The following is a 25,974-nucleotide window of genomic DNA, read 5'->3' as shown; positions in this document are numbered from 1 at the left end:
TCTGCATTTTTAATCAGCTCCCATGTGATAGTCTATATTGTTGGCCCTTGGACCAGCATGTTGAATAATAAAGTCTTAAAAAACAACTGCCAGAGAAGAAAACAAGATGATGTAGTAGGTGGACGTGGAGTACATCTCTCTCCATGGATACAACAGGAACACACCTTCAGACACAGAAGTACATGCAGAACACCAGTTTAAAGCAGACAGGAGTATCTGACTAGCAGAAAAGAATATATAGAACCATGCAAAACTTGGTAGGATGAAGAAACTAGGGGAAAAACAGGTGTGTTAGTAGGACTGGACCTGCCCTCAGCGGATGGGGGAACTGAAGCCGGGGTACTATCCCCACATCAGGGCAACAGTCTGAGTCATAGTGAAACAGCTGATCTGTGGCAGTCTAAATGGAATGAGAATCAGACAGTCCTTGCCACAGCCATACATACTCTGGACAGGGACGCAGGTCCGCTGGAAGCACAGAAGCTGGGAGCTGGAGTTTAGGGATTGCGGAGCAATCCCAGGGCGAGGGTTGCTATTGACTGAGGAGAGACAGATCAAGGGGATGTGAGGGAGGAGACTGTGATGGGAAATGCCTGTGGAGGAAAGCTGAGTAGCCATGGAAGCAAGGCATTACTGCTGAGTCACACGGAAGGCGAGGAGCCATCACCATAGCCTCCCTCTCCCCACATGCCAGCATCGGCAGCTGAACAATAGAGAGACTGGCCCATCAAACACCTGATGCACTGAACTACAGAGTGGGACACCATCCACTGGGGCCCCTCTACGTGCCTGACACACCAAACAACAGAGGAGGACCCCAGGCAAGGGAGTCCTCTAACTGCCTGAATGGGCGGAGCTACAGAGAAAGACTGGCCAAAGAAGCCTTCTCATCTCCAGCTACAAGGGGCTAGAAAAAAGACTGATAGGGCATAACTCCTGCAGTGGAGGCAGTCTGTGTCCTGGCATACTTGGTGCCGCCAGGGTCCCCGCAAGCCAAGCAGCTGTACCACCTTCACATTCAGCTCTCACTGGGGCAGAGCTGCCACAGGCAAAAATAAAAGTCTTGTTTCTGTGCACACAGGGTCGCTCCAGTCATGTCCCATTCTTTGCAACCCTGTAGACTGTAGCCAGCCAGGTTTCTCCAGGCAAGAATACTGGAGCATATTGGCCAATACTGGTTGACATACTTTTCTAGAGCACTATATTTCCTGCTGCTCTAGCCGCCAACTTCCCTGAGTACCTGGTGCTGCCAGAACCCCTGCAACCCAAGCAGCTGCACCACCTCCACACCTGGCCTTCACAGGGGCAAACCCAAGTCCTCCAGGCCAGCCTCAGGAGCAAACCCCAGTGGAGGACCCACATGCAGAGGTGGAAATAAAGCCACAGTTGAAACCCAGGGGCAGTGTGACTAAGGAAGAAGACCCAAAACCTTTCCACCAGCTGTACAAGCTGCAGATTAAATCCGCACGATCCACTGGGCAGACTTTGTGTCTACGGAATATATAAAAGGACACTGAGAGCTCCCACAAAAGAAAACACACTAGTTCTGACAGCTGTGAACATTGGAGGCAAGTACACACAGGAGTAGGACCAGACTAAAATCTGAGCTACCCCCACAGCAGGTCCAGAAACCAGCACAGTGTTGGAGGGCATCCTAGGGAGGTGAGATGGACTCCTAGCAAGGGAAAGATAAGCTTTTGAGCTTTTTTTTTTTTTCTCTCTCTTTTCTTAATTTTAATTTTTTAAACATTATTATTTTTCTACATCTATTCATTTGTTTGCATTTCCTACTGTTCTTTCCCCCTTGCAGTTAATCTTTAATGTATATAAATCTTCTTCATCTACCTCTATTTAACTTTGCATATCCTTTCTTTCTTTTCTTTCTTTCTTTCCCTCTCAAAAAATTTCTTAAGCTTTGTTTTCACTGCTTTAATCACCACTTGGCACCTTGCTTCAGTTTTGTTTTCTAGTTTGTGCTTTAGTTAGTTTTGTTCTTAACTGGTAAATATAATTTTTGATTTCCTTTGTTTGCTGGGTCAATGTACTGTACTTTATTTTTGGTGGACAGTTTTGACTTTGTTTATGGGTGAATATGTATATGTGTATATTCCATTATTATTTGGCTGATTTTCTAATTGCCACTTGCCTGGGGTTCCTCTTTAGAGTCTCACTTTGGGGTATTTGTTTTAATCTCACTTAATGCCATAACAAACCACTTGTGGAATCTTCTTTACTGACCAGAGATCAAGCCCTGAGCCTTTGAAGTGGCAGCACTGACTCCAAGACCCTTGACTACCAGAGAACTAATGCTAGGGAGTATCAAATAGAGAGAACTCATACAAAGGAAATCACTTGAATATAAGACGCAGCATCACACAACCTGTGCAGGACACCTCATTGAAACAACAAACAAAACAAAAAAACAAACCCAATCATCAGCAGACAGGATTAACACCTCACTCAGCCGTGCCCATCAGAGGAAAAACAAACAAACAAACAAACAAAAACTCAGCACAAACCTCACCCCATATGAAACTTACACAAACCACTGGACCAGCCTTAGGAAGGGAGAAACCAAAAGGAAGAAAGAATTCAACCTTGAAGACTGGGAAAAGGAGACCTCAAGCACAGTAAGTTAAAAAATAATAATAATAATGAAAAGGCAGAGAAATACTACACAAATGGAGGAACAAACTAGAAACAGAAGTCCAAGTAAATGAAGAAATAGGCAAACTACCTGAAAAAAAATTCAGAATGATGATAGTAAAGGTAATCAAAAACCTTGAAAACAAATGGAGAAAATGTAAGAATCAATTAACAGAGAATTATAAGAATTAACGAATAAACATAAAGAGAGACACACAATACAATTACTGAAATTAAAAATACTCTGGAAGGAATCAATAGCAGAATATCTGAAGCAGAAGAACGAATCAGTGAGCTGGAAGATAAAATGATGGAAATAACTTCTGAAGAGCAGAATAAAGTAAAAAGAATAAAAAAAAACCTGAGGATTGTCTCAGAGACTTCTAGGACAATATCAAACACACCAACATTTAAATTATAAGAACTCCAGAAGATGAAAAGGAAAAGAAAGAGTATGAGAAAATTTTTGAAAAGATTATACTTGAAAAATTCCCCAACATGGAAAAGGAAATAGTCAATCAAATCCAAGAGGCACAAAGTCCCATATAGGATAAACCCAAGGAGAAACAAGCCAAGACACAAACTAATCAAACTAACAAAGACTAAATACAAAGAAAGAATATTAAAAGCAGCAAGGGAAAAGCAACAAGTAACATACAAGGGGAACCCCATATGCTTAACAGCTGATCTTGCAGCAGAAACTCTCTAGGAGGAAATTCAGGATATATTTAAAGTACTGAAAGGGAAAAAATCTACAACCAAGATTACTGTACCTGGCAAGGATCTGACTGAAAATTGATGGAGAAATAAAAAGCTTTTCAGACAAGCAAAAGCTAAGAGAATTCAATACCACCAACCAGCTTTACAACAAATGTTAAAAGGGGTTAATATAAAGAAAAAAGGAAGGAAGAAAAGAAGGAAGGAGGAGAGGGAGGGAGGGAGTAGGAAAGACAGAGTAAGAGAGGGAGGGAGTGGTAAGGCAGGAAGGAATAAAACAGTTCTCCTGTTGTCTTCTGGTGTGGATTATTAGTTTCTCTAATGCCAACAAGCTGCTTTTCAGATGGACTAAGATTTTTTTCCTGTTCAGAAACTTTAAATTTTTAAAACCAGTTAACTGCTTTAAAAAAAAAAAAAAATCCTTTCTGCAGAAAATATCTTTATGGTATTCTTACCCATAAAAATAACAATTAGATTATGTATCTAATAAGTAATTCAAAAGTAGTAAAAGTTTAAAAGCACCAAATTTGAAGATAGGTGACATGAATTTGTACCCTAGGCTTACTGTTTGCTATCTAAATAACTGATTTAGGGGAAAATCATTTTATTTCCAAGATCTTCAGTTTTCTTAATCACAAAACAAGAGATTATAATAATCATAGGACTGCTAGATGAAATAAACTGTTGTATATGTAAAGCTTTCTAAAATTTCTTAACAACAATATGGTTATTAGTTGTTCTTTTTGTTTTTTATATTTTCCCTACTGACAAATAATATAAGAAGAAAAAAGAAGACAACAGAGAAAAGATAGAGAAATTGCATGTTTTCATTTAAGATTTATGCTCACATTACTTTGTACATGGGCTACAGTTCACTGAAATGCATAAATAAAAAGAAAGTAGAAAAGTTAGAATGAATTAAAAAGATGGAAATAGGGTGAGAGGAGACAGTGTTTCTTTTGATGTGACAGATTCAAAAAAAACAAACAGGTATTTGAACTGGATATCTAATTATAATAGTTTATGTTTGAGGTGTGGCATGATTGGCACATTGCAAATGCTAACCAAATGTTTATTAAGATTTTAATCTTCATGTTCATTTATGTCAAGTGGCATTTATTTAAACAACTTCTGCATGCCAAACATTTGATGTTCAAGTCCACTGGTTTGAAAATTATAGCTAGTATTCAAATCATAGGTGAACACAGAGTATTCAGTAAAAGCAACGGTAGATATGGGAAATTTTCTGGGATTTGTGGTCCTTCAAGTACGCATGCCATTCCTTTCTTTGCACTACTCAAAATAATTCTTAAAGGAAAATATATAACAATTTAAAACAACTGAATCAATTCTAGCTATAAAAAGCCTACAAGACAATTAGACTTTCTTATATTGTTAATCAGTTCAATACTTTTCTTGCATAATTCTTTAGTGATAAGGTAGCCTAAAGGTGGGGCTTCCCAGGTGGCGCTAGTGGTAAAGAACCACCTGCCAATGCAGGAGACCATAAGAGATGCAGGTTTGATCCCTGAATCAGGAAGATCCCCTGGAGAACGTGGTAACCCATTCCAGAATTCTTGTCTGAACAATCCCATGGACAGAAGAGCCTGGCAGGCTACAGTTTATAGGATCTCAAAGAGTCGGACACTACTGAAGGGACTTTGCATGTATGCTGCCTTTTAAAGGTGCCCGTCTGTTCAGCATATCTAGGTATTTCAAACCACCAATAAACAAATATTTCTTAAACTCTAAATTGCCAGCTCTATTTAGAAGTTTTAGAGAATTAAATAAAAATAAACAGTCTGTGATCACAAAACACTTATAGATGGTAGAAATATATACAAACGCACATGTATGAATGAATGATGTATGAATCCCTTGACAATTAACATGGCATACACTAAAGTATATTACAACTGGATAACTGGATATAAATCAGTTAAGAACAAAGTATTAATTCTTCAGTCAGATAAAATAAAAAATAGAGTGAGAAATTAAGTCCACATTCACATAATTCATCCAAAGAAAAAATAAAAATTAGGCACTCTAGAACAATTAAATGAGACCAAAAAGAAACAGGTGTGTCTGTCACATTGTATTAGTTTTCTAGGGCTAGTATAATAAGGCATCACAAACAGGTAGCTTAAGTGGCAGAGATTTATTGTCTCATAATTTTATAGCCCAACATTCCAAAATCAAGGTGTCAGAGGTTTGGTTCTTTCTTAGGGCTGAGAAGGACAATTTGCTTCATGCTCCTCACCTGGCTTCTGGTACTTTTCTGGAAATTTTTGGTGCTCCTTGGCTTGTAGGTGCATCAACCAATGTCTGCCTCTATGTTTATACGACAGTCTTCCCGTGTGTCCATGCCAAAATTTCTTCACTTTATAAGGACAACAGTTCAAATTGGAGTAGGGTTCTACAACTTTCCAGTATGACTTCATCTAAACTAAACATCTAGTCACATTTGCAACAGCCCTATGTCCAAATAAGTTCCCATTCTGAGGTACTACAGGTTAGGACTTCAACACAGGAATTTTTGAGAGGCACAAGTCAACCCATAACACAGATAAAACATCATGAGCAAAGAAAAAGATGAAAATAGTAGACATGACTTGCTATGGATTAATGGATAAAGAGCTATGTAGGACCAGGCAACAGAAAGCTTGGATATCTTGGTAAAGGAGTTAGGGCTTGATGTGTTGAGCAACAGGAAGGCACCATGGCCTCTCAAGTAGAAGAAATGAATTTTGTAAGCCTTAATGGTCCTGCTTGGGTAGGAGAGAGAGACACTAGAGACAGAATGACTAAAGAGAAGGTGACATGAATTAAAAAAAGAAAATTATATCTGGCATCAGCAGTCAGAATGAAAAAGATAAGATGAATATGAGAAAAATTGGTCCATTAGCAAGGGGTTATTCTTTTAGGGGGTTCAGATTTTCTATATTTTCATCAAATTGAAGAAATAAATCACAAGCTTCCTTTCATTAATATGGCATCAATTGCCAATTTTGGTAAATATATGTGATATGCAGCTATATACATGACTCATCTATGCGGAAGCATTTTCCTGTTCCAAGCATAATGCCAAAAGCTTGGATAGAAACAATACCAGCAAATTTAAGGGGTATGGGAAGCAAAAATAAGCTTCTTCATCATAATGCACTATTGGGCTGACAAAGCTGGCACTAATTATGCACTGAAGAGAGAAACTTACCAAATAAATGACTTCTGAAAACAATATCTAAAATTGAATGTCAAGATGATCCTAAAGACTATACTTTCAGGGATCATTTCTTATACCATGTTCATGGATTGGAAGAGTCATTATAGTGAAAATGAGTATACTACCCAAAGCAATTTATAGATTCAATGCAATCCCTATCAAGCTACCAATGGTATTCTTCACAGAGCTAGAACAAATAATTTCACAATTTGTATGGAAATACAAAAAACCTCGAATAGCCAAAGCGATCTTGAGAAAGAAGAATGGAACTAGAGGAATCAACCTACCTGGCTTCAGGCTCTACTACAAAGCCACAGTCATCAAGACAGTATGGTACTGGCACAAAGACAGAAATATAGATCAATGGAACAAAACAGAAAGCCCAGAGATAAATCCACGCACATATGGACACCTTACCTTTGACAAAGGAGGCAAGAATATACAATGGATTAAAGATAATCTCTTTAACAAGTGGTGCTGGGAAAACTGGTCAACCACTTGTAAAAGAATGAAACTAGAACACTTTCTAACACCATACACAAAAATAAACTCAAAATGGATTAAAGATCTAAACGTAGGACCAGAAACTATAAAACTCCTAGAGGAGACCATAGGCAAAACACTCTCCGACATACATCACAGCAGGATCCTCTATGACCCACCTCCCAGAATATTGGAAATAAAAGCAAAAATAAACAAATGGGACCTAATTAAACTTAAGAGCTTCTGCACAACAAAAGAAACTATAAGCAAGGTGAAAAGACAGCCTTCAGAATGGGAGAAAATAATAGCAAATGAAACAACTGACAAATAACTAATCTCAAAAATATACAAGCAGTTCCTACAGCTCAATTCCAGAAAAATAAATGACCCAATCAAAAAATGGGCCAAAGAACTAAATAGACATTTCTCCAAAGAAGACATACAGAAGGCTAACAAACACATGAAAAGATGCTCAGCATCACTCATTATCAGAGAAATGCAAATCAAAACCACTATGAGGTACCATTTCACGCCAGTCAGAATGGCTGTGATCCAAAAGTCTACAAGCAATAAATGCTGGAGAGGGTGTGAAGAAAAGGGAACCCTCTTACAGTGTTGGTGGGAATGCAAACTAGTACAGCCACTATGGAGAACAGTGTGGAGATTCCTTAAAAAACTGAAAATAGAACTGCTTTATGATCCAGCAATCCCACTGCTGGGCATACACACTGAGGAAACCAGAATTGAAAGAGACACGTGTACCCCAATGTTCATTGCAGCACTGTTTATAATAGCCAGGACATGGAAGCAACCTAGATGTCCATCAGCAGATGAATGGATAAGAAAGCTGTGGTACATATACACAATGGAATATTACTCAGCCATTAAAAAGAATACATTTGAATCAGTTCTAATGAGGTGGATGAAACCAGAGCCTATTATACAGAGTGAAGTAAGCCAGAAAGAAAAACACCAATACAGTATACTAACGCATATATATGGAATTTAGAAAGAGGTAACAATAACCGTGTATACGAGACAGCAAAAGAGACACTGATGTATAGAACAGTCTTATGGACTCTGTGGGAGAAGGAGAGGGTGGGATGATTTGGAAGAATGGCATTGAAACATGTATAATATCATATATGAAACGAGTCACCAGTCCAGGTTCGATGCATGATACTGGATGCTTGGGGCTGGTGCACTGGGATGACCCAGAGGGATGGTATGGGGAGGGAGGAAGGAGGAGGGTTCAGGATGGGTAACACATGTATACCTGTGGTGGATTCATTTTGATATATGGCAAAACCAATATAATATTGTAAATTAAAAAAAAAAGATGATCCTAAAGTAGTAGTTGATAATATAATGTCAAGAGAAAGTATAGTCAAAACATCAAAAGTTCTCACAATTTTCAGTTTAAAGTGAAAACAGGTAGCAAAGAATCATTCTGAAAAACACAATGTCCAACATAATTTCGGCAAATCTATAGGTTATATGTATTGACAAGAGACAAAATGAAGAGGAAAGTACTAAAAAATAGTTGGTAACACTCTACAAGGAATGAAGGACACTGAATGGATGAAGATGGATAAATAATTTTTAAAAGAGAAATATGATAAACATATGGTTCATAAGAAACATAAAACAGGGCAATATGCTCTCAGATATTTTAGATCTTTAATATACAAAAGATGGACAAGCCATCTAGTCATAAAATCTTAATTCAAGCCATGTTTGTAAGTATCTAAGGAATTGCAAAACTCTTTCAAAAACAGGAAGCTTCCCTGTTAGCTCAGGTGGCAAAGGATCTGTCTGCAATGCAGGAAACCCCAGTTCAATTCCTGGGTCAGGAAGTAACCCTGGAAAAGAGATAGGCTACCCAATCCAGTATTCTTGGGCTTCCCTGGTGGCTCAGATGGTAAAGAATCCACCTGCAATATGGGAGACCTGGATTCAATCCCTGAATTGGGAAGATCCCCTGAAGGAGGGTGTGGCAATCCACTCCAATATTCTTGATTGGAAAATCCCCATGGACAGAGGAGCCTGGTGGGCTATAGTCCACAAAGAATCAAACATGACTGGGAAGCACATCATCTGCATGGCTGAAACACTGGGGGTTGGTGTAGACAGTACAGAAAAGGAAAAAACAGGGTGGGAAAGAAACACCCTTCCTTAGCTCCACTGCCCCTTAAACTATTGCTCTCTCTTTCTTCTTTCTTTCATAAGCAAACATCTGGAATATGTTCTCTTCCTTCATCATATCATTTTTTCCCATTGTGCAATATTGAATATACTCTAAACTGGCTTCTTTCATCACCATTGCACCAAAATCTCCATGGCTGATGTCCTCAGGAGCATCCTTAAAGTTGACCACAAAGGACGGCGTTCAGTCTTCATCCTTCTCAATCTCTCAGAACATTCTACTTTATTGAAATACTCTCTTTTCCTTGGTTTCTGTGACACCACCTCTTCTTCTCTCCCTCATTTTCAGCCATGAAAATTTTCTGTCTCCATCACCAAATCTTCTTTATAAAATGCTCAAATACTAGGGTTTTTCAAAATTCTCTAGGTAATTTCTACCATTTATATGCCCCAAAATCCCAAATGCTATGTATAATTTAACCTTCTCTGAACTTCACACTGAAGCATAATTCAACTGGTACTCTCCTGTCCCTCAGGCACACTAACCTGACATGAAGATTTTTCTACCAAACACTTACCTATTTTCAGGCCAGAAAATTGAGTAGCAACCTTGAAACCTCTCTACTTATTATCTACTATCACCAATTAATTAACAGGACTGGCTTTATCTCACAAACACTCAAATACACCCACATCTCCATCTCTATTTTTACTGCAAGCCACTGCTATCTTCCGTCCACTGGTTGCCCACATCCAGTCTTACCCTCAGTCAGCCTGAAGCAGAAGTAATTATCTAAAACACCACTGTGACCAGGGCATTCCTCTGCTTAAAACTTTTCCTTGACTCTCCCTTGTTCTTAGCACAAAACCTGTAGTCTACTGTGGCCTTCAAGGGTCTGCTTCCCATCATTAACCTCATCAGGCCTCTTCCTGTTCTCTGCCTTCCTTCATTTATTACAAATAAAAACTTTTTATCTTAAGGCCTTTAGCCATTGTGATTCCCCCTCTTTCCCACTTACTTATGTCCATAACTGATTTTTACTTAATCTTCACACATCAGAGAAAAACTTTTATTCAAACATGACCACCCACCCAGATCAGAAACCCTGTTAACCTATTTTTCTTTCAGGCCACTTGCCACATATATAATTAAATGCTGTTTGGTGCAATGATCTTCCTTGCCAGAGAGAATATCAGTTAAGTGCTCCTTATTTACTGCTTCACCTCTAGACTAGACTGGGACAAAATAAGTATTCAATAAATATTTGTCAAATGAATAAATGAATAAATTTTAACAGTGATTTTTAACCCTGATCAAGAAAAATATAGTAAGAATAAATAATCTCAATTAGTTGTATTATTAAAACAGTACCACAGTTCAGTCACTCAGATTAAGCAAATAAAATTTATTTTAAAAACTTACCACGTTTATTTGTGTACATAATGGCAAGTCTAATTTCTTAGAGAACAAGGATTCTATAAGACCAGCTGATAGACAACATGCATAGTTGCATAAAAAATTTTAAAAGCTACTTCTAGTGAGTTAAAATATCCTTAATGGGATACCCTTGGCCCCACAGGCAGCGATAATGGGAGGAAGCCCACAGCCAGCAGGAGGAACCAGTCTGAAGACCCCCAGCTCCTGTATTCCAGCCATGCCAGAACTCACCCTTGTCCAACAGTGGCAAGCAGCCTTGGCATAGGGCAGGAACTGGCAAGCAGCCTTGGCACAGGGCAGGAACTAGCAGCGACTGGGCAGGGTGCTAGCTTTGCCTAAGAGTGTACCAACAGTTGTTGCTTTGTCACAACAAAACGCCCAAGGCAATCCACACAGCAGGGCACACTCCTAGAACACAACTGACCTACCTAATACTTAGAAATAAACACAGAATTAGGCAAAATGAGGAAACAGATGAACATATTCCAAAGGAACAAGACAAAACCCCAGAAGAACTATATGAAGTGGAGATAACTGTCTACCCAGAAAGAGTTCAAGGTAATGATTATAAAGATGATCAATGAACTCAGGAGAAGAATGGATGAACACAGTTAAAAGGTTAGCAAAGAGCTAGGGAATATGAAGAAGAACTAAACAAAGCTGAAGAGTACAATAACTGAAATTAAAAATACATTAGAATCTAGGGATATGCAGTATATTAGATGATGCAGAGGAATAGATCAGTGAACTGGAAGACAGAGTAGAGGAAATTACACAAACTGAAGAGAAATAATTTTTTTAAAAACTGAGGAGAGTTTAAGAGAATTCTAGGACAACATCAAGTGTACTAACATTTGCATTTTAGGGGTTGTGGAGTCCCAAACAAGATAAACTCAAAGAGGTCCACAAAAAGACACTTTATAAATACAATGGCAAAAGTTACAGATAAAAGAGAAACTTAACAGCAATAAGCTACTAGTTACAAATAAAGGAACTTCCATAAGAGCATGTGCTGACTTTCCAGCAGAAATTTTGCAGGCCACAAGGGAATGGCACAATATATTTAAACTGATGAAGAGAAGGTACCTACAACCAAGAACACTCTATTTAGCAAGGCTATCAAGCAAAAGCTAAAATGCTTCAACACCACTAAATTGGTTTTACAAGAAATGTTAGAGACTACCCTAAGCAGAAAAGATTACACAACTAGAAATACATTAATTATTTTTAGAAAGTTTCTTTAGTAAAGGCAAATATACAATAAAGGCAGTATATCACCACTGATAAATTTAATATAGAGGTTAAAAGACAAAAATGTAAAATGATCTATAGCCACTAAAGTATTTAAGGGATAGACAAAACGAAAAGATGAAAAATGTAATGTCAAAAAACATTAAACAGGGTGCAAAGAGTAAAAATGAAGGGTTCTTAAAATGTGTTCATGCTTAAGAGATCAACTTAAAATAATATATATACATACATATACACTGTTATATTTAAATCTCATGAAAACCATAAATCAAAAGTCTATAGTAGATAGACACATTCAAAAAGAAAGAATCCAAAGATAACACTAAAGATAGTCATCAAATCACAAGGAAAGAGGGCAAAAGTAGAAGAACAAAAAAGACCAACAAAAATAGCTGGAAAACAATTTTTTAAATGTCAATAAGTATATACTTATTACAAATAACATTAAATGCAAATGGCCTAAGTGCTCCAATCAAAAGTCATAGAGTGGCTGAATGTATTAAAAAGTAAGACTCATATATATGAATTCCTATAAGACTCACTTCAGATTTAAAAGTCACACACAGACTGAAAGTGAAGGGATAGAAAAGTATTCCATGCAAACAAAAACACAAAGCTGGGGTAGCAGTATTTGATAAGGCAAAATAGACTTTAAAACAAAGACTATAACAATAAACAAGAGGAAATCACTTAATGTCCACATAGTAGGCCACTAAACAAACCTCAGATTAAATTTAAGAAGACTAAAAGCATATCAAGCAACTTTTCCAACCAAAGGGTCTGAGATTAGAAATCAACAAGAAAAAAACTGGAAAATATACAAGCTCATGAAGGCGGGGAAAAAAAAGTTAAAACAAGGGGAAAAAAATGCCTAGAGACAAATAAAAGTAGAAATACAACAGTTCAAAATCTATGGACCCAGCAAAAGCAGCTCTAAGAGAGAAGTTTATAGCAATACAAGCTTACCCCAGGAAATAAGAAAAATCTCAAATAAACATCCTAACCTTATACCTAAAGGACCTAGAGAAAGAAGAAACAAAGCACAAAACAGACACTAGATCAATGGAACAAAAGAGAAAGCCCAGAAATAAAACCATACTTATATGGTCGATTTATCTGTGAATAAGGAGGCAAGAATATAGAAAAAGGAAAGATAGCCTCTTCAACACATGTTGCTGGGAAAACTGGACAGCTACATGCTGAAGAATCAAACCAGACAATAGTAAATCCCCTACATATGAACCTTCAAGTTGCAATCTTCATGTCGTTAGTTCATGTGTTTGGTGTACATTGTCACATGCATGCATCCTCTACAGCTGGTTGTGCTTTTGTGTACTTTACTAGCAGTACTGCATAGAATACAGTAGTACAATATTTTTATTTCAATCCCAGTATGTCCAGAAGCAAGCATAAAACAGCAGTGATGTAGCTGGTACTGCTAAGAAGCACCCAGTGATAACAATGGAAACAGAAGTGAAAATAATTGAGAGAGTGGTGTGACAAGAGGAAGAAGAAGCAACTGAAGAAACAAAGAGACGCATAATGCAGGAAATGGCAAGGAGATTTTCTTTATTCGAGGAGACACTGTTAGTTTTTGAGGCACAGGGCCGGATGTAGAAAAGTACATGAAGGCTGGAGCAACCATTCATGATGCAATCCAATGGTACTTATGACCAGAAAAAAAGAGCTACTACGTAGACATCACTGGATCATTTATTCAAGAGGACAGATAGAACTGAATCCAGCAAGGAACCAGAACCTGTGCCAACAATGTCAGGCATGAGTGAAATTGCAGCTTGCCCTCTATTTTGTATTGCCAATGATCCTTCAGCTCTACCATCTCTTACCTCCTCTCCCTCTTCCAGTCAGTAACTCTTCTTCCCTGTTCATTCGATGTTAGCCCCTCCATGCCAGCTGTTGTACCCTACTGCTGTACTTTTCAAGGTACTGCACTGTAAGATCAAAAGTGTTTTCTTTATTTTTTGTGTTTGTTTTTTATGTATTATTTGTGTGAGAAGTATAAAACTATTACAGTACAGTACTATACAGCCAATTGTGTTAGTTGGGTACCTAGGCTAACTATGTTGAAATTATGAACAAATTCAACTTATAAACGTGTTCTTGAAATGCAACTTGTCCATATGTAGGGAACTTATTGTACTTTCTCACACCATATAACAAATAAACTCAAAATGGATTGAAGATTTAAATGAAATACCTGAAACTATAAAACTCCCAGAAGAAAATATAGACAGTACACTCTGCGATATTAGTCTTCAAAATTTTTTGTACCTATCTCCTTATGTAAGAGAAAGAAAAGCAAAAACAGAAATGAGAATGGGAAATAAAAAAAAAAATAGAAATGGGAGTGAATCAAGCTAAAAAGATTTTGCAGAGCAAAGGAAACCATCAACAAAACAAAGAGCCTACTTAATGGGAAAAGATAATTGCAAATAACATGTCTAATGAGGGGCTAATATCCAAAACATACAAAAACTCATAACATCAAGAAACTTAATAACCTTATTAAAAATGGGCAAAAGATTAGAATAGATGTTTTTCTAAAGAAGACATACAGATGACCAAGATACACATGAAAAGATGTTCAATGTCACTAGTCATCAGAGAAATGCAAGTCAAAGCAGATATCAAGTCAAATCACGTTTTTCCCGTTAAAATGGCTATCATCAAGAAGACAAAATATAGTGTTGGTGAGGGTGTGGATAAAAGGGAATAGTGTGTGCACTATTGGTGGAAATAAAATTGGTACAGTTAATATGGATGAGAGTATGGAGATTCCTCAAAAAATTAAAAACAGAACTACCATAGAAGCCAGTGATTCCACTTTTGGGTATTTCTTCAAAGAAAACAAAAACACTAATTATAAAAGATACATGTACTCCTATGCTCATTGTAGCATTATTCAAAATAGCTGAGATACAGAAGCATTCTAAGTGCCATCAATAGATGAAAGGATATAGAAAATGTGGTGTGTGTGTATATATATATATATAAAATACTGTGATATGTGTATATATACACAATGGAGTATCACTCTGCCATAAAAAAGAATGGGATTTTCCATTTCTGAGAACAAGAATGGGCCAAAAGGGTATTATGCTAATTGAAATAAATCAGACAAAGAAACAGAAATACTATATGATTTAACTTATATAGCAAATCTAAAAAATGAAAACAAATGAACAAATATAGCCAAACAGAAACAGACTCACATATACAGAGAATGAGTAGGTGTCAGAAGGGAAGCATGTTGGTGGATGAGTGAAATAGATGAGGGATATTTAGAAGTATAAGCCTCCAGTTATAAAATAAATAAGCCTTGGGATATAATGTACAGCCTAGGTAACATAGTCAATAATATTATAATAACTTTGTATTGTGACAGATGGGAACTAGATTTATGATGGTGATCATTTTATCATGTATCAAAACATCATATTACTATATTGTACATCTGAAACTAACAGAAAATGTAAGTAAATTATATTTCAATAAAAAAAATTCTTAGCAACAACAAAGTGCAAAGAAAATCAAATTTGATCAGAATACTAAGGAACCTGTTAGCATGAATAACAAAAGCTATACTAGAAATATTCATGTATAAAAAATTCAAGATCCCTATAATAAACTAACAAGTTTTTCCATCATTTTCTTCACTTGTGAAGATTAATTTTCATTTTCATTCTTTAAGTGAAAAATGAATAACATGAGGAAGTTTACAAACCATTTTTCAGTATGATCCATTCAGATGGAAAAGAGCTGCTGTTTTGTGCTACAGATAAACATGTAGATAAATACAGATATCTAGTGTTTACAATTAAATTTTTAATAGCTTGTAATGATAAATAATTTAATAAAAATTTCTGGCTTCTTCCCTTGAGTTCTTTCCTGTCTCAGTAAATGGCAACATCATCTATTTGTTGCTCAAAATCCTTGACTCCCAATCATCACTCTTCTCCTCCATAGCAAACTATCTGCCAAGTATTGTTGGCTCTACTTCTAAAACATATAGGAATATACTCCTTTTTATCTCTCTTGTGCTAAGTCGCTCAATCATGTCTGACTCTTTGTGGTCCCATGGACTGTAGCCCACCAGGCTCCTCTGTCCATGAGGATTCTCCAGGAAAGAATATGGAGTGGGTTGCCATGCCCTCCTCCAGATGATCTTCCCATCCCAGGGATTGAACCCAGGTCTCCCACATTGCAGGCGGATTCTTTACCAACTGAGCCACTAGGGAAGCCTAAAAATTTTTTGTCTACACCTCACAGCATGTGATACATTAGTTCCTCAACTAGGGATTAAACTTGTGCCTCCTGCAGTAGAAGCGTGGAATCTTAACCACTGTGCTTAATTTAGGCAACTTAGCTTAGACTTCTACAGAGCCTTCCAACTGGTCTTCTTGTTTACATCTCTGTTCTTTTAACTACATCTAACCCCACAGTTCTGAAACTCCAGTACTTTGGCCACCTCATGCAAAGAGTTGACTCACTGGAAAAGATGCTAGGAGGGATTGGGGGCAGGAGGAGAAGGGGACAACAGAGGATGAGATGTCTGGATGGCATCACTGACTCGATGGACGTGAGTCTGAGTGAACTCCAGGAGTTGATGACGGACAGGGAGGCCTGGCGTGCTGCGATTCATGGGGTTGCAAAGAGTCGAAAACGACTGAGCGACTGAACTGAACTGAACCCCACAGTTCATCTAACACATTGCAGTCAGAGCTATCTTTTTTGATACAAGTCTGTGCATATCACTTCTCTCCTAGATGAATCTAAAGTACTTACAAGCATCCCTACATTACCTGGCCCCTACTTAATTCTCCAATTGCATCTTAATTGACTCATCTGTTTCATCACATTATCCTGCTTTCTGTTTCTAGAACATCTAAGCTATTACCACTTATGGTCTGTCTACTTACTGTTCCTTCTAGTTGGAATGCCCTGTTTCAGCTCTTTCTGTGTTATTTCCTTATCATCAAATCTCAAGTCAACTGACAATCCCCTGCCAATCCAGACCCAGAGACTTTCCTTGACCATCTCATCTAAATTAATCCCCAATCAATTTCTATCACATCATCCTGTTTAACCTTCTTCCTATTGCTTATTACTATCTTAAATTGCCTTCTCTACTTCTAAGTTATTCTTATAACTTATTCTCTGTCTTCTCCCTCAAATATAAGCTCCTGAGCACAGAAAACTTAGCAGTCATATTCATCGTTTACCTTATCAGTCTTATTCACTGTTTTCTAGGCACCCAGAGACTAGAAAACTGCTTGGTACACAGTAGGTGCTCACTAAATATTTATTAGAAGAGTAAATACACTTAACAACAACAAAATAGCAGCTCAAAACATAAATTAAGATTAAGGAAAAAGAGGTACCATATAAGTTTATATCATGTGATTTCATATTACACATATTAACAATGTCAGTGGAATGCATTACATATCAGAGATCTCAAATATTCATAAAAACATTACTAAGTATGTTTAAATTCATTTTTAATATAAAAACTTTCAAAATCAGGAATTTTACATGAATCTGCATATGAATGAGGAAGGGAAACTACATACGTCTTTGTGCTTTGGCAAAAATGGAATGGTCTCTCTAGGTCTGAATGAGAAGCATTTAAAAGAATATGCTAGCGGGAATGGTCAATTTAAAAAGTGAATACCAATTTTTAAGGCAGAGAAAATCTATTGAAAACTAAGAGAAACAACAGAAATTGAACTCATTGGAAAAGACCCTGATGCTGGTAAAGATTGATGGCAGGAGAAGGCAATGACAAAGGATAAGACAGTTGGATGACATCACCAACTCAATGGATGTGAGTTTAAGCAAACTCAAGGAGACAGTTAAGGACAAGGAAGCCTAGCAAGCTGCAGTCACAAAAAGTCAGACACAACTTACTGACTGAACAAGGGCCAATAAATCATTATATAACTAAATATGATCTCTAGGGACTGATGGCACTGATTCAAAACATTTGGAAAGGGTAAGACCAGAAGCTTCCAAGTGTCCAAATACCACCACACCACTGTTCTTACCTGCAAGACCCACTAGCTAGTCACACAATTAATGAAATGATTCAAATATGTGCCTTGGGGAAGTTACATATTACTCAGTTCAGTCGCTCAGTTGTGTCCAACTCTTTGCGACCCCATGAATGGCAGCATGCCAGGCCTCCCTGTCCATCACCAACTCCTGGAGTCCATCCAAACCCATGTCCATTGAGTCAGTGATGCCATCCAACCATCTCATCCTCTGTCGTCCCCTTCTCCTCCTGCCCTCAATCTTTCCCAGCATCAGGGTCTTTTCCAAGGAGTCAGCTCTTCACATCAGGTGGCCAAAGTATTGGAGTTTCAGCTTCAACATCAGTTCTTCCAATGAACACCCAAGACTGATCTCCTTCTACACCTCTTGTAATTCTAGGGTCTTCACGAACAATCAAAGCTGCAGCATTTGTGGATGCCCAGGCCTTCTCACTGTATCTGGACTCTTTCAATGAGGGAACAAACTACCTGAGATATTCATTAGGATTTCAAATAACTAGGAAACTGCTTACTCCATTGGAGCTATTTACTAAATACCACAGAGCATGAATACAACCACTGAGATTACTGACAGCAGCAAAACAAAAATGGTGTGGGCACTTCATCTTCCCGTTAATTGACTGTCTTTGTTATACAATATTGCCTGCAAAAATCTGACTACAATCCTAACCGCAAGCTACAGTAATCATGTCAATATGTGAACTATCTGAATATCTAATTATAAAAAAAGAAGGCAATTTCACAGTGGAAGTATTGTCCTAATTCAAGAAACCTAGCCATATTAACTTATTAGACTGACATAGCAGAAAGATGAAAAACTTTAATTTGAAAGATAATTATTTTTAGCTGATTAATATGTTTCAAATTAAATTCGCTGCTTTTAATGGGCCTATCAATTTGACAACCTGGGAAATTAATAAATTTTGCATGCAGTAATTCTAGGAAATTTATACAGCCAAGCTACACTTCATTACAAGGCTTACCTTCACAGTAGGCATTGTCTTCTCGAAGAGCCCTAAAACCGTCTCGACAGCTACAAACAGCTCTGTCATTCAGATTTCTGCAGACAGAATTCTCCATGCAGTTATGCCTTTCAGAGCAAAAGTCATAACCTACAGGAAAAAAGAAATTATTATGGTAAATGAACTCATAACAAAGCAAAAGCATTTGTCTCTTAATATCTTTCTTTTATTTAGAAGCTATATTTTCTTACACAATTATGTTGATATCTTCATTCAATGTTTATAGAACCACATGTTAATTGTAATAAAAAGTTTTTTTAGTGTATTTAACTCCATTAAGAGTTAACTGAAGGAGGTCACCATTAACCCCACCAGAACTTACACAGGACTGGGGAAACAGACGGTTGGAGGGCACAAACAGAACCTTGTGCACCCCAGGACCCAGGAGAAAGGAGCAGTGACCCCACAGGAGACTGACCCAGACTTACTTGTGAGTGTCCAGGAGTCTCAGGTGGAGGCATGGGTCAGCAGTGGCCTGCTGCAGGGTTGGGGGCACTAAGTGCAGCAGTGCCTGCATGGGACCTTTTGAAGGAGGTCGCCATTATCTGCTTTACCTCCACCATAATTTGGTCTGAGGTCATACAACAGCAAGGGAACAAAGCCCCGCCCATCAACAGAAAATTGAATTAAAGATTTACTGAGCATGGCCCTGCCCATCAGAACCAAACCTAGTTAGTCTCTCCCATCAGGAAGCTTCCATAACCCTCTTATCCTTATCCATCAGAGGGCATACAGAATGAAAACCACAATCATAGAAAATTAATCAAACTGATCACATGAACCACAGCCTTGTGTAACTCAACAAAACTATAAGTCATGACCTGTAGGGCCACCCAAGACAGAAGGGTCATGGTGGAGAGTTCTGACAAAACATGGTCCACTGGAGAAGGGAATAGCAAACCACTTCAGTATTCTTGCCTTGAGAACCCCATAAGCAGCATCAAAAGACAAAAAGAGAGGACACTGAAAGATGAACTTCCTTGGGTGCCCAGTATGCTACTGGAGATTAGTGGAAGAATAACTCCAGAAAGAATGAAGAGATAGAGCCAAAGCAAAAACAACACCCAGTTGTGGATGTGACAGGTGATGAAAGTAAAGTCCGATGTTGTAAAGAGCAATATTGCATAGGAATCTGGAATGTTAGGTCCATGAGTCAAGGGGAACTGGAAGTGGTCAGACAGGAAATGGTAAGAGTGAACATCAACATTTTGGAATCAGTGAACTAAAATGGACTGGAATGGGTGAATTTAACTCAGATGACCATTATATCTACTACTGTGGGGACGAATCCCTTAGAAGAAATGGAGTAGCCATCACAGACAACAAAAGAGTCCAAAATGCAGTACCTGGATGCAATCTCAAAAATGACAGAATGATCTCTGTTCATTTCCAAGGCAAATCATTCAATATCACAGTAATCCAAGTCTATGTCCCAACCAGTAATGCTGAAGAAGCTGAAGTTGAATGGTTCTGTGAAGACCTACAAGACCTTCTAGAACTAACACCCAGAAAAGATGTCCTTTTCATTATGGGGGACTGGAATGCAAAAGTAGGAAGTCAAGAGATACCTGGAGTAACAGGCAAATTTGGCCTTGGAGTATAAAATGAAGAAGGTCAAAGGCTAACAGAGTTTTGTCAAGAGAACGCACTGGTTGTAACAAACACCCTCTTCCAACAACACAAGAGAAGATTCTATACATGGACATCACCAGATGGTCAACACATTTTGAAATCAGATTGATTATATTCTTTGCAGCCAAAGATGGAGAAGCTCTACACAGTCAGCAAAAACAAGATCAGGAGTTGACTGTGGCTCAGATCACAAACTCCTTATTGCCAAATTCAGACTTAAATTGAAGAAAGTAGGGAAAACCACTAGACCACTCAGGTATGACCTAAATCAAATCCCTTATGATTATACAATGGAAGTGACAAATAGATTCAATGGATTAGATCTGATAGAGTGCCTGAAGAATTATGGATGGAGGTTCATGACATTGTACAGGAGGCAGTGATCAAGATCATACCCAAGAAAAAGAAATGCAAAAAGGCAAAAAGTTGTCTGAGGAGGCCTTACAAACAGCTGAGAAAAGAAAACACAAGAAAGGCAAAGGAGAAAAGGAAAGATATACTCATTTGAATGCAGAGTTCCAAAGAATAGCAAGGAGATATAAGAAAGCCTTCCTCAGTGATCAGTGTAAAGAAATGGAGGAAAGCAATAGAATGGGAAAGACTAGAGATTTCTTCAAGAAAATTAGAGATACCAATGGAACATTCCATGCAAAGATGGGCATAATAAAGGAAGAAATGGTATGGACCTAACAGAAGCAGACGATATAAAGAAGAGGTGGCAAGAATACACAGAAGAACTATACAAAAAAGATCTTCACAACACAGATAACCACGATGGTGTGATCACTCAGCTACAGCCAGATATCCTGGAATGTGAAGTCAAGGGGGCCATAGGAAGCATCACTGCAAACAAAGCTAGTGGAAGTGATGGAATTCCAGTTGAGCTAATTCAAATTTTAAAAGACAATGCTGTGAAAGTGCTGCACTCAATATGCCAGCAAATTTGGAAAACTCAGCAGTGGCCACAGAACTGGAAAAGGTCAGTCTTGATTCCAATCTGAAAGAAAGGCAAAGCCAAAGAATGTATAAACTACTGCACAATTGCACTCATCTCACACACTGGTAAAGGAATGCTCAAAATTCTCCAAGCCAGGCTTCAACAGTACATGAACCGTGAACTTCCAGATGTTCAAGCTGGACTTAGAAAAGCAGAGGAATCAGAGATCAAATTGCCAACATCTGGTGGATCATTGAAAAAGCAAGAGAGTTCCAGAAAAATATCTATTTCTGCTTTATTGACTATGCCAAAGCCTTTGACTGTGTGGATCACAGGAAACTGTGGAAAATTCTGAAACAGAAAGGAATACCAGACCACCTGACCTGTCTCCTGAGAAATCTGTATGCAGGTCAAGAAGCAACAGTTAGAACTGGACATACAACAACAGACTGGTTCCAAATCGGGAAAGGAGTACATCAAGGTTGTATATTGTCACCCTGCTTATTCACCTTATATGCAGAGTACATCATGAGAAATGCCAGGCTGGAAGAAACACAAGCTGGAATCAAGATTGCTGGGAGAAATAAAAATGACCTCAGATACACAGATGACACCACCCTTTTGGCAGAAGGTGAAGAAAAACTCAAAAGCCTCTTGATAAAAGTGAAAGAGGAGAGTGAAAAAGTTGGCTTAAAACTCAACATTCAATAATTTAAGATCATGGCATCCCGTCCCATCACTTCATGACAAATAGGTGGATCATGGCATCCAGTTCCATCACTTCATGACAAATAGGTGGGGAAACAGTGGAAATAGTGGCTGACTTTATTTTTCTGGGCTCCAAAATCACTGCAGATGGTGACTGCAGCCATGAAATTAAAAGACGCTTGCTCCTTCGAAGGAAAGTTATGACCAACCTAGACAGCATATTTTTTTTTAATTTACAATATTGTATTGGTTTTGCCATATATCAAAATGAATCCGCCACAGGTATACATGTCTTACCCACCCTAGACAGCATATTAAAAAGCAGAGACATTACTTTGCCAACAAAGCTTTGTCTAGTCAAAGCTATGGTTTTTCCAGTAATCATGTATGGATGTGAGAGTTGGACTATATGAAAGCAGAGTGTCAAAGAATCGATGCTTTTGAACTGTGGTGTTGGAGGAGATTCTTGAGAGTCCCTTGGGCAGCAAGGAGATTGAACCAGTCCATCCTAAATATTCTGAATATTCATTGGCTGGACTGATGCTGAAGCTGCAACTCCAATACTTTGGGCACCTGATGCAAAGGACTGACTCCTTAGAAAAGACCCTGATGCTGGGAAAGATTGAAGGCAGGAGGAGAAGGGGACAGCAGGGGATGAGATGGTTGGGACAGGGAGACCTGGCATGCTGTGGTCCGTGGGTCGCAGAGTCGGACACAACTGAGCGACTGAAATGAACTGAACTGAACTGAACTGAAGATAACATAGTGAGGAAGGAAAGTAATCTGAGAATTAGTGATTGAACATTATCAATAACTACAAGTAACACAGACCAAACCAGACCAGATGTTCACATTGTGTATTTAAGAAATGAAACAGATGACCTGGCATCTTAAAGAAAAAAATATACCAAAACTCTAAATGTTTTTTTTTTAAAAAAAAACAATACACCATTTAATTTAATTTTCTCTGGAAATCTGCAAGACAAGTATGTCTACTCAAAAGAAAAAAGTTTATGAATTATAAAGATTCCAGAGTCTTTATGAGAGGAAATATAAATGGAACACTTCAAATACAGTGACACTAATCATGTGTAATTTCTTGAATTTCTTTTTCCTGTGTGAATCCCTTGTTCAAAGATCATCTAAGATGCTGAAATGAAAAGCTTGAACACTGGAATCTATATTTAATGGAAATTATATGATTATGCATCATTCAAACAATTTTAAAATTGCTTGATGAATAAATTTTCTAGCTAGTTTTACGCTGTCTAATGAATTATTATTTCAGCATGTATAAAAGAAAAGACATTTAGAAAAATACATTTCATGTAGCTCAGAATAAACTCATCTACTTACATGCAAGAAAAGACTTTTACTTGAGTAAATTGTAAAGATGTAAGTTCTACACCAGCTCATCTTATTTATCAAATTACCATAGAACATGTGATTCAGTGAAAGACTGAACCATAGCCAGAAGGTATACTCTGGCACAGCACAATGACTGATGTCCATTCCAACTGGTCTGTGCCCATAATGACTATGCTGAATATCATCACAGAGTTAAAACATATCTCCCATGAGATGTGTTAAAATGTATAGTAAAAAAAAAAATTTGTACAATTTAATAAGCCTTAGGAAGGGTGAGGCTTGAGTGATTTCTACAGGAATTAAATAAAATAGAACTGAGGTGAATGAAAATTGGAAAACTACATAGTAAATAACAGCACTAAAATCACTTGACAACTTTACTTCACAAAATTCTTCACGATCTAAATTCTTATGATTCAGCCTGAAAATTTTGAAGTAAAAGGTTCAAAGAAGAGGAAAGTTAAAAATGTTTTCTCCTAGGGTTTTTTCTTTCCTTCTTCTTTAAGTAGCTAAATTGAGACCATTTTTCTTAAAATGTGTTCCAGAGTCTTTTTACAATGCCTGAGGGGATAATTTCAGCTAAAAAGTCATCCTCATTCTCTATTACAATCCATTTCTGATTTGGCCTAACTGATGGTAAGACTCCCTCATCTCAGCATCAAATATCACGCGCACACTCCACGCAGTGCTTAATTGCTGCAAGAATTTACAAACATAAAATAACAGTGTGATTCTACTTTTTACTATTTTAGGTTCATTTAGGGAGTACACTGCTTTTTGTCAAATGAGTTTTTGGTTTTTTTTTCTAATTTTATTTTATTTTTAAACTTTACATAATTGTATTAGTTTTTATAAATTAACCCAGAGACTTGAAAATTGAAAATTTTGTCAAATTTTAACTTACTCTAAACAGTGTCAGCTATTTTGATTTAGTCTCTCGACAGACAAAAGTTGATTGAATCTATTGGTTATTTTACTGCTTAGATTCAAAAATGCCAAGGTTAAAAGGCTAACTGCTAACTACTGATGGGTAGAAAATTCAGACTCACTTAAAGGGATTTGTTTCCAATCTATAGGGAAGAACTTAAAAAAAAAATCAGACGATGGGTTGGCAATAAACAGTAGTTCTACTCCCATCATAGCTGCATTCCTACTCATCTGAGCTTGGATTTTAGAGTTGAAAGATCTACATCTGATCTCTGCCAATTACTGGCTGCATAAATTACTAGCTGTGTAAGTGAATTAACCTTTCTAAACCTTCAGATTCTCTCACCTGTAAATTAGGATACTATCTACCTCACAAAAATGTAAGCTTCACATGAGATCATCTATGCAAAAGTATAATAGTTTCACATTGGTTAATAATTAAAGTAATTAGAGTATTACTAATAAACCACAAATAAATGTGCTGAGATAGCTATCATAGGAGAAAATTCATATATTTGTTATAGACGGATAGAGCAATGATCTAATACAATCAGGTCTTTCTTTTATTTCCTCCTTTCAATTTTAAACTCACGGATACCAAGTTTTCTATTCCTTTTAAGCTTTCCAAATTTATATGAAGTTCTTGTATTAAGTATACTAGAACTTTCTATAACCTTCTATAAAATGTTAATATGCATTTTCTATGACTGTTGAGGTAAGGAAGGGTACAAAAGATTATACATAAGAACAACACAAATAAAGGTTTTTCATAATATCCAAGAGAAAAAGAATACAATAATTTTGAGGTGATTATTTGTTGGTTTTGCCTAAAGGTGTCTATTTCTTCTTACGGTAGGGGAAAAAAAAAACCTAGCCATACCTGGAATGAACTTTTTACCTCTACTATTAGCCTAGATGCTTACAGGAAAATGGACTCCACTGCCTACTGATCAAGGCCACACCAAACAATACATCCTACTAGCCTGAACATAATTTCTTCAGGTCTGAGCAAATGATCCAGTGCAGGTTAATGCAGATAATTAAATCTCAATTCTGGGACTTTTGTTAAACTCAAGAAGATACTGAACTTTGTCTTCCACCTACTTAAGTATCAAAATAATGTGAGCATAAGAATATCAGGGTCTACCCAAGAACACATAGAGTTTGAAAATAAGGGCATCTCAGAGGAGGCAAATAGATGTATGTAAGCAAAGTGACAAGGTTTGAGATCTGAATCAATCCACTCACCAGGTCCACGCATTCCATGTTTTTAACTTAGGTCAGTTGGATTGGCTGTTCTATCACTTATACCTGAAACAATACTAACTCATATTGGTACCATCTATGAGATGATGGGTAATCATGACTTTTCCCAAAATGTAGTTCATGTGCATGGATGAACA

General features: G+C 37.4%; 1 protein-coding gene across 3 annotated transcripts in view; it reads right to left on the bottom strand.

Annotated features, from left to right (window-relative positions):
• The window catches only part of NELL2 (neural EGFL like 2), a 460,086-nt gene that overhangs the window by 189,893 nt on the left and 244,219 nt on the right, over positions 1 to 25,974 (bottom strand). For all 3 annotated transcript variants that reach the window (XM_061416377.1, XM_061416378.1, XM_061416379.1), the window contains one exon: positions 18,961 to 19,089. In XM_061416377.1, coding sequence (XP_061272361.1) covers positions 18,961 to 19,089 — 129 coding nt within the window. The remainder of the gene's footprint in view (positions 1 to 18,960; positions 19,090 to 25,974) is intronic.

The sequence above is a fragment of the Bos javanicus genome, chromosome 5 (assembly GCF_032452875.1).
Source record: "Bos javanicus breed banteng chromosome 5, ARS-OSU_banteng_1.0, whole genome shotgun sequence".
NCBI classification, from domain to species: domain Eukaryota; kingdom Metazoa; phylum Chordata; class Mammalia; order Artiodactyla; family Bovidae; genus Bos; species Bos javanicus.
The sequence above is the reverse complement of the archived record's forward strand: the minus strand, read 5'-3'. Positions and strand labels throughout refer to the sequence as shown.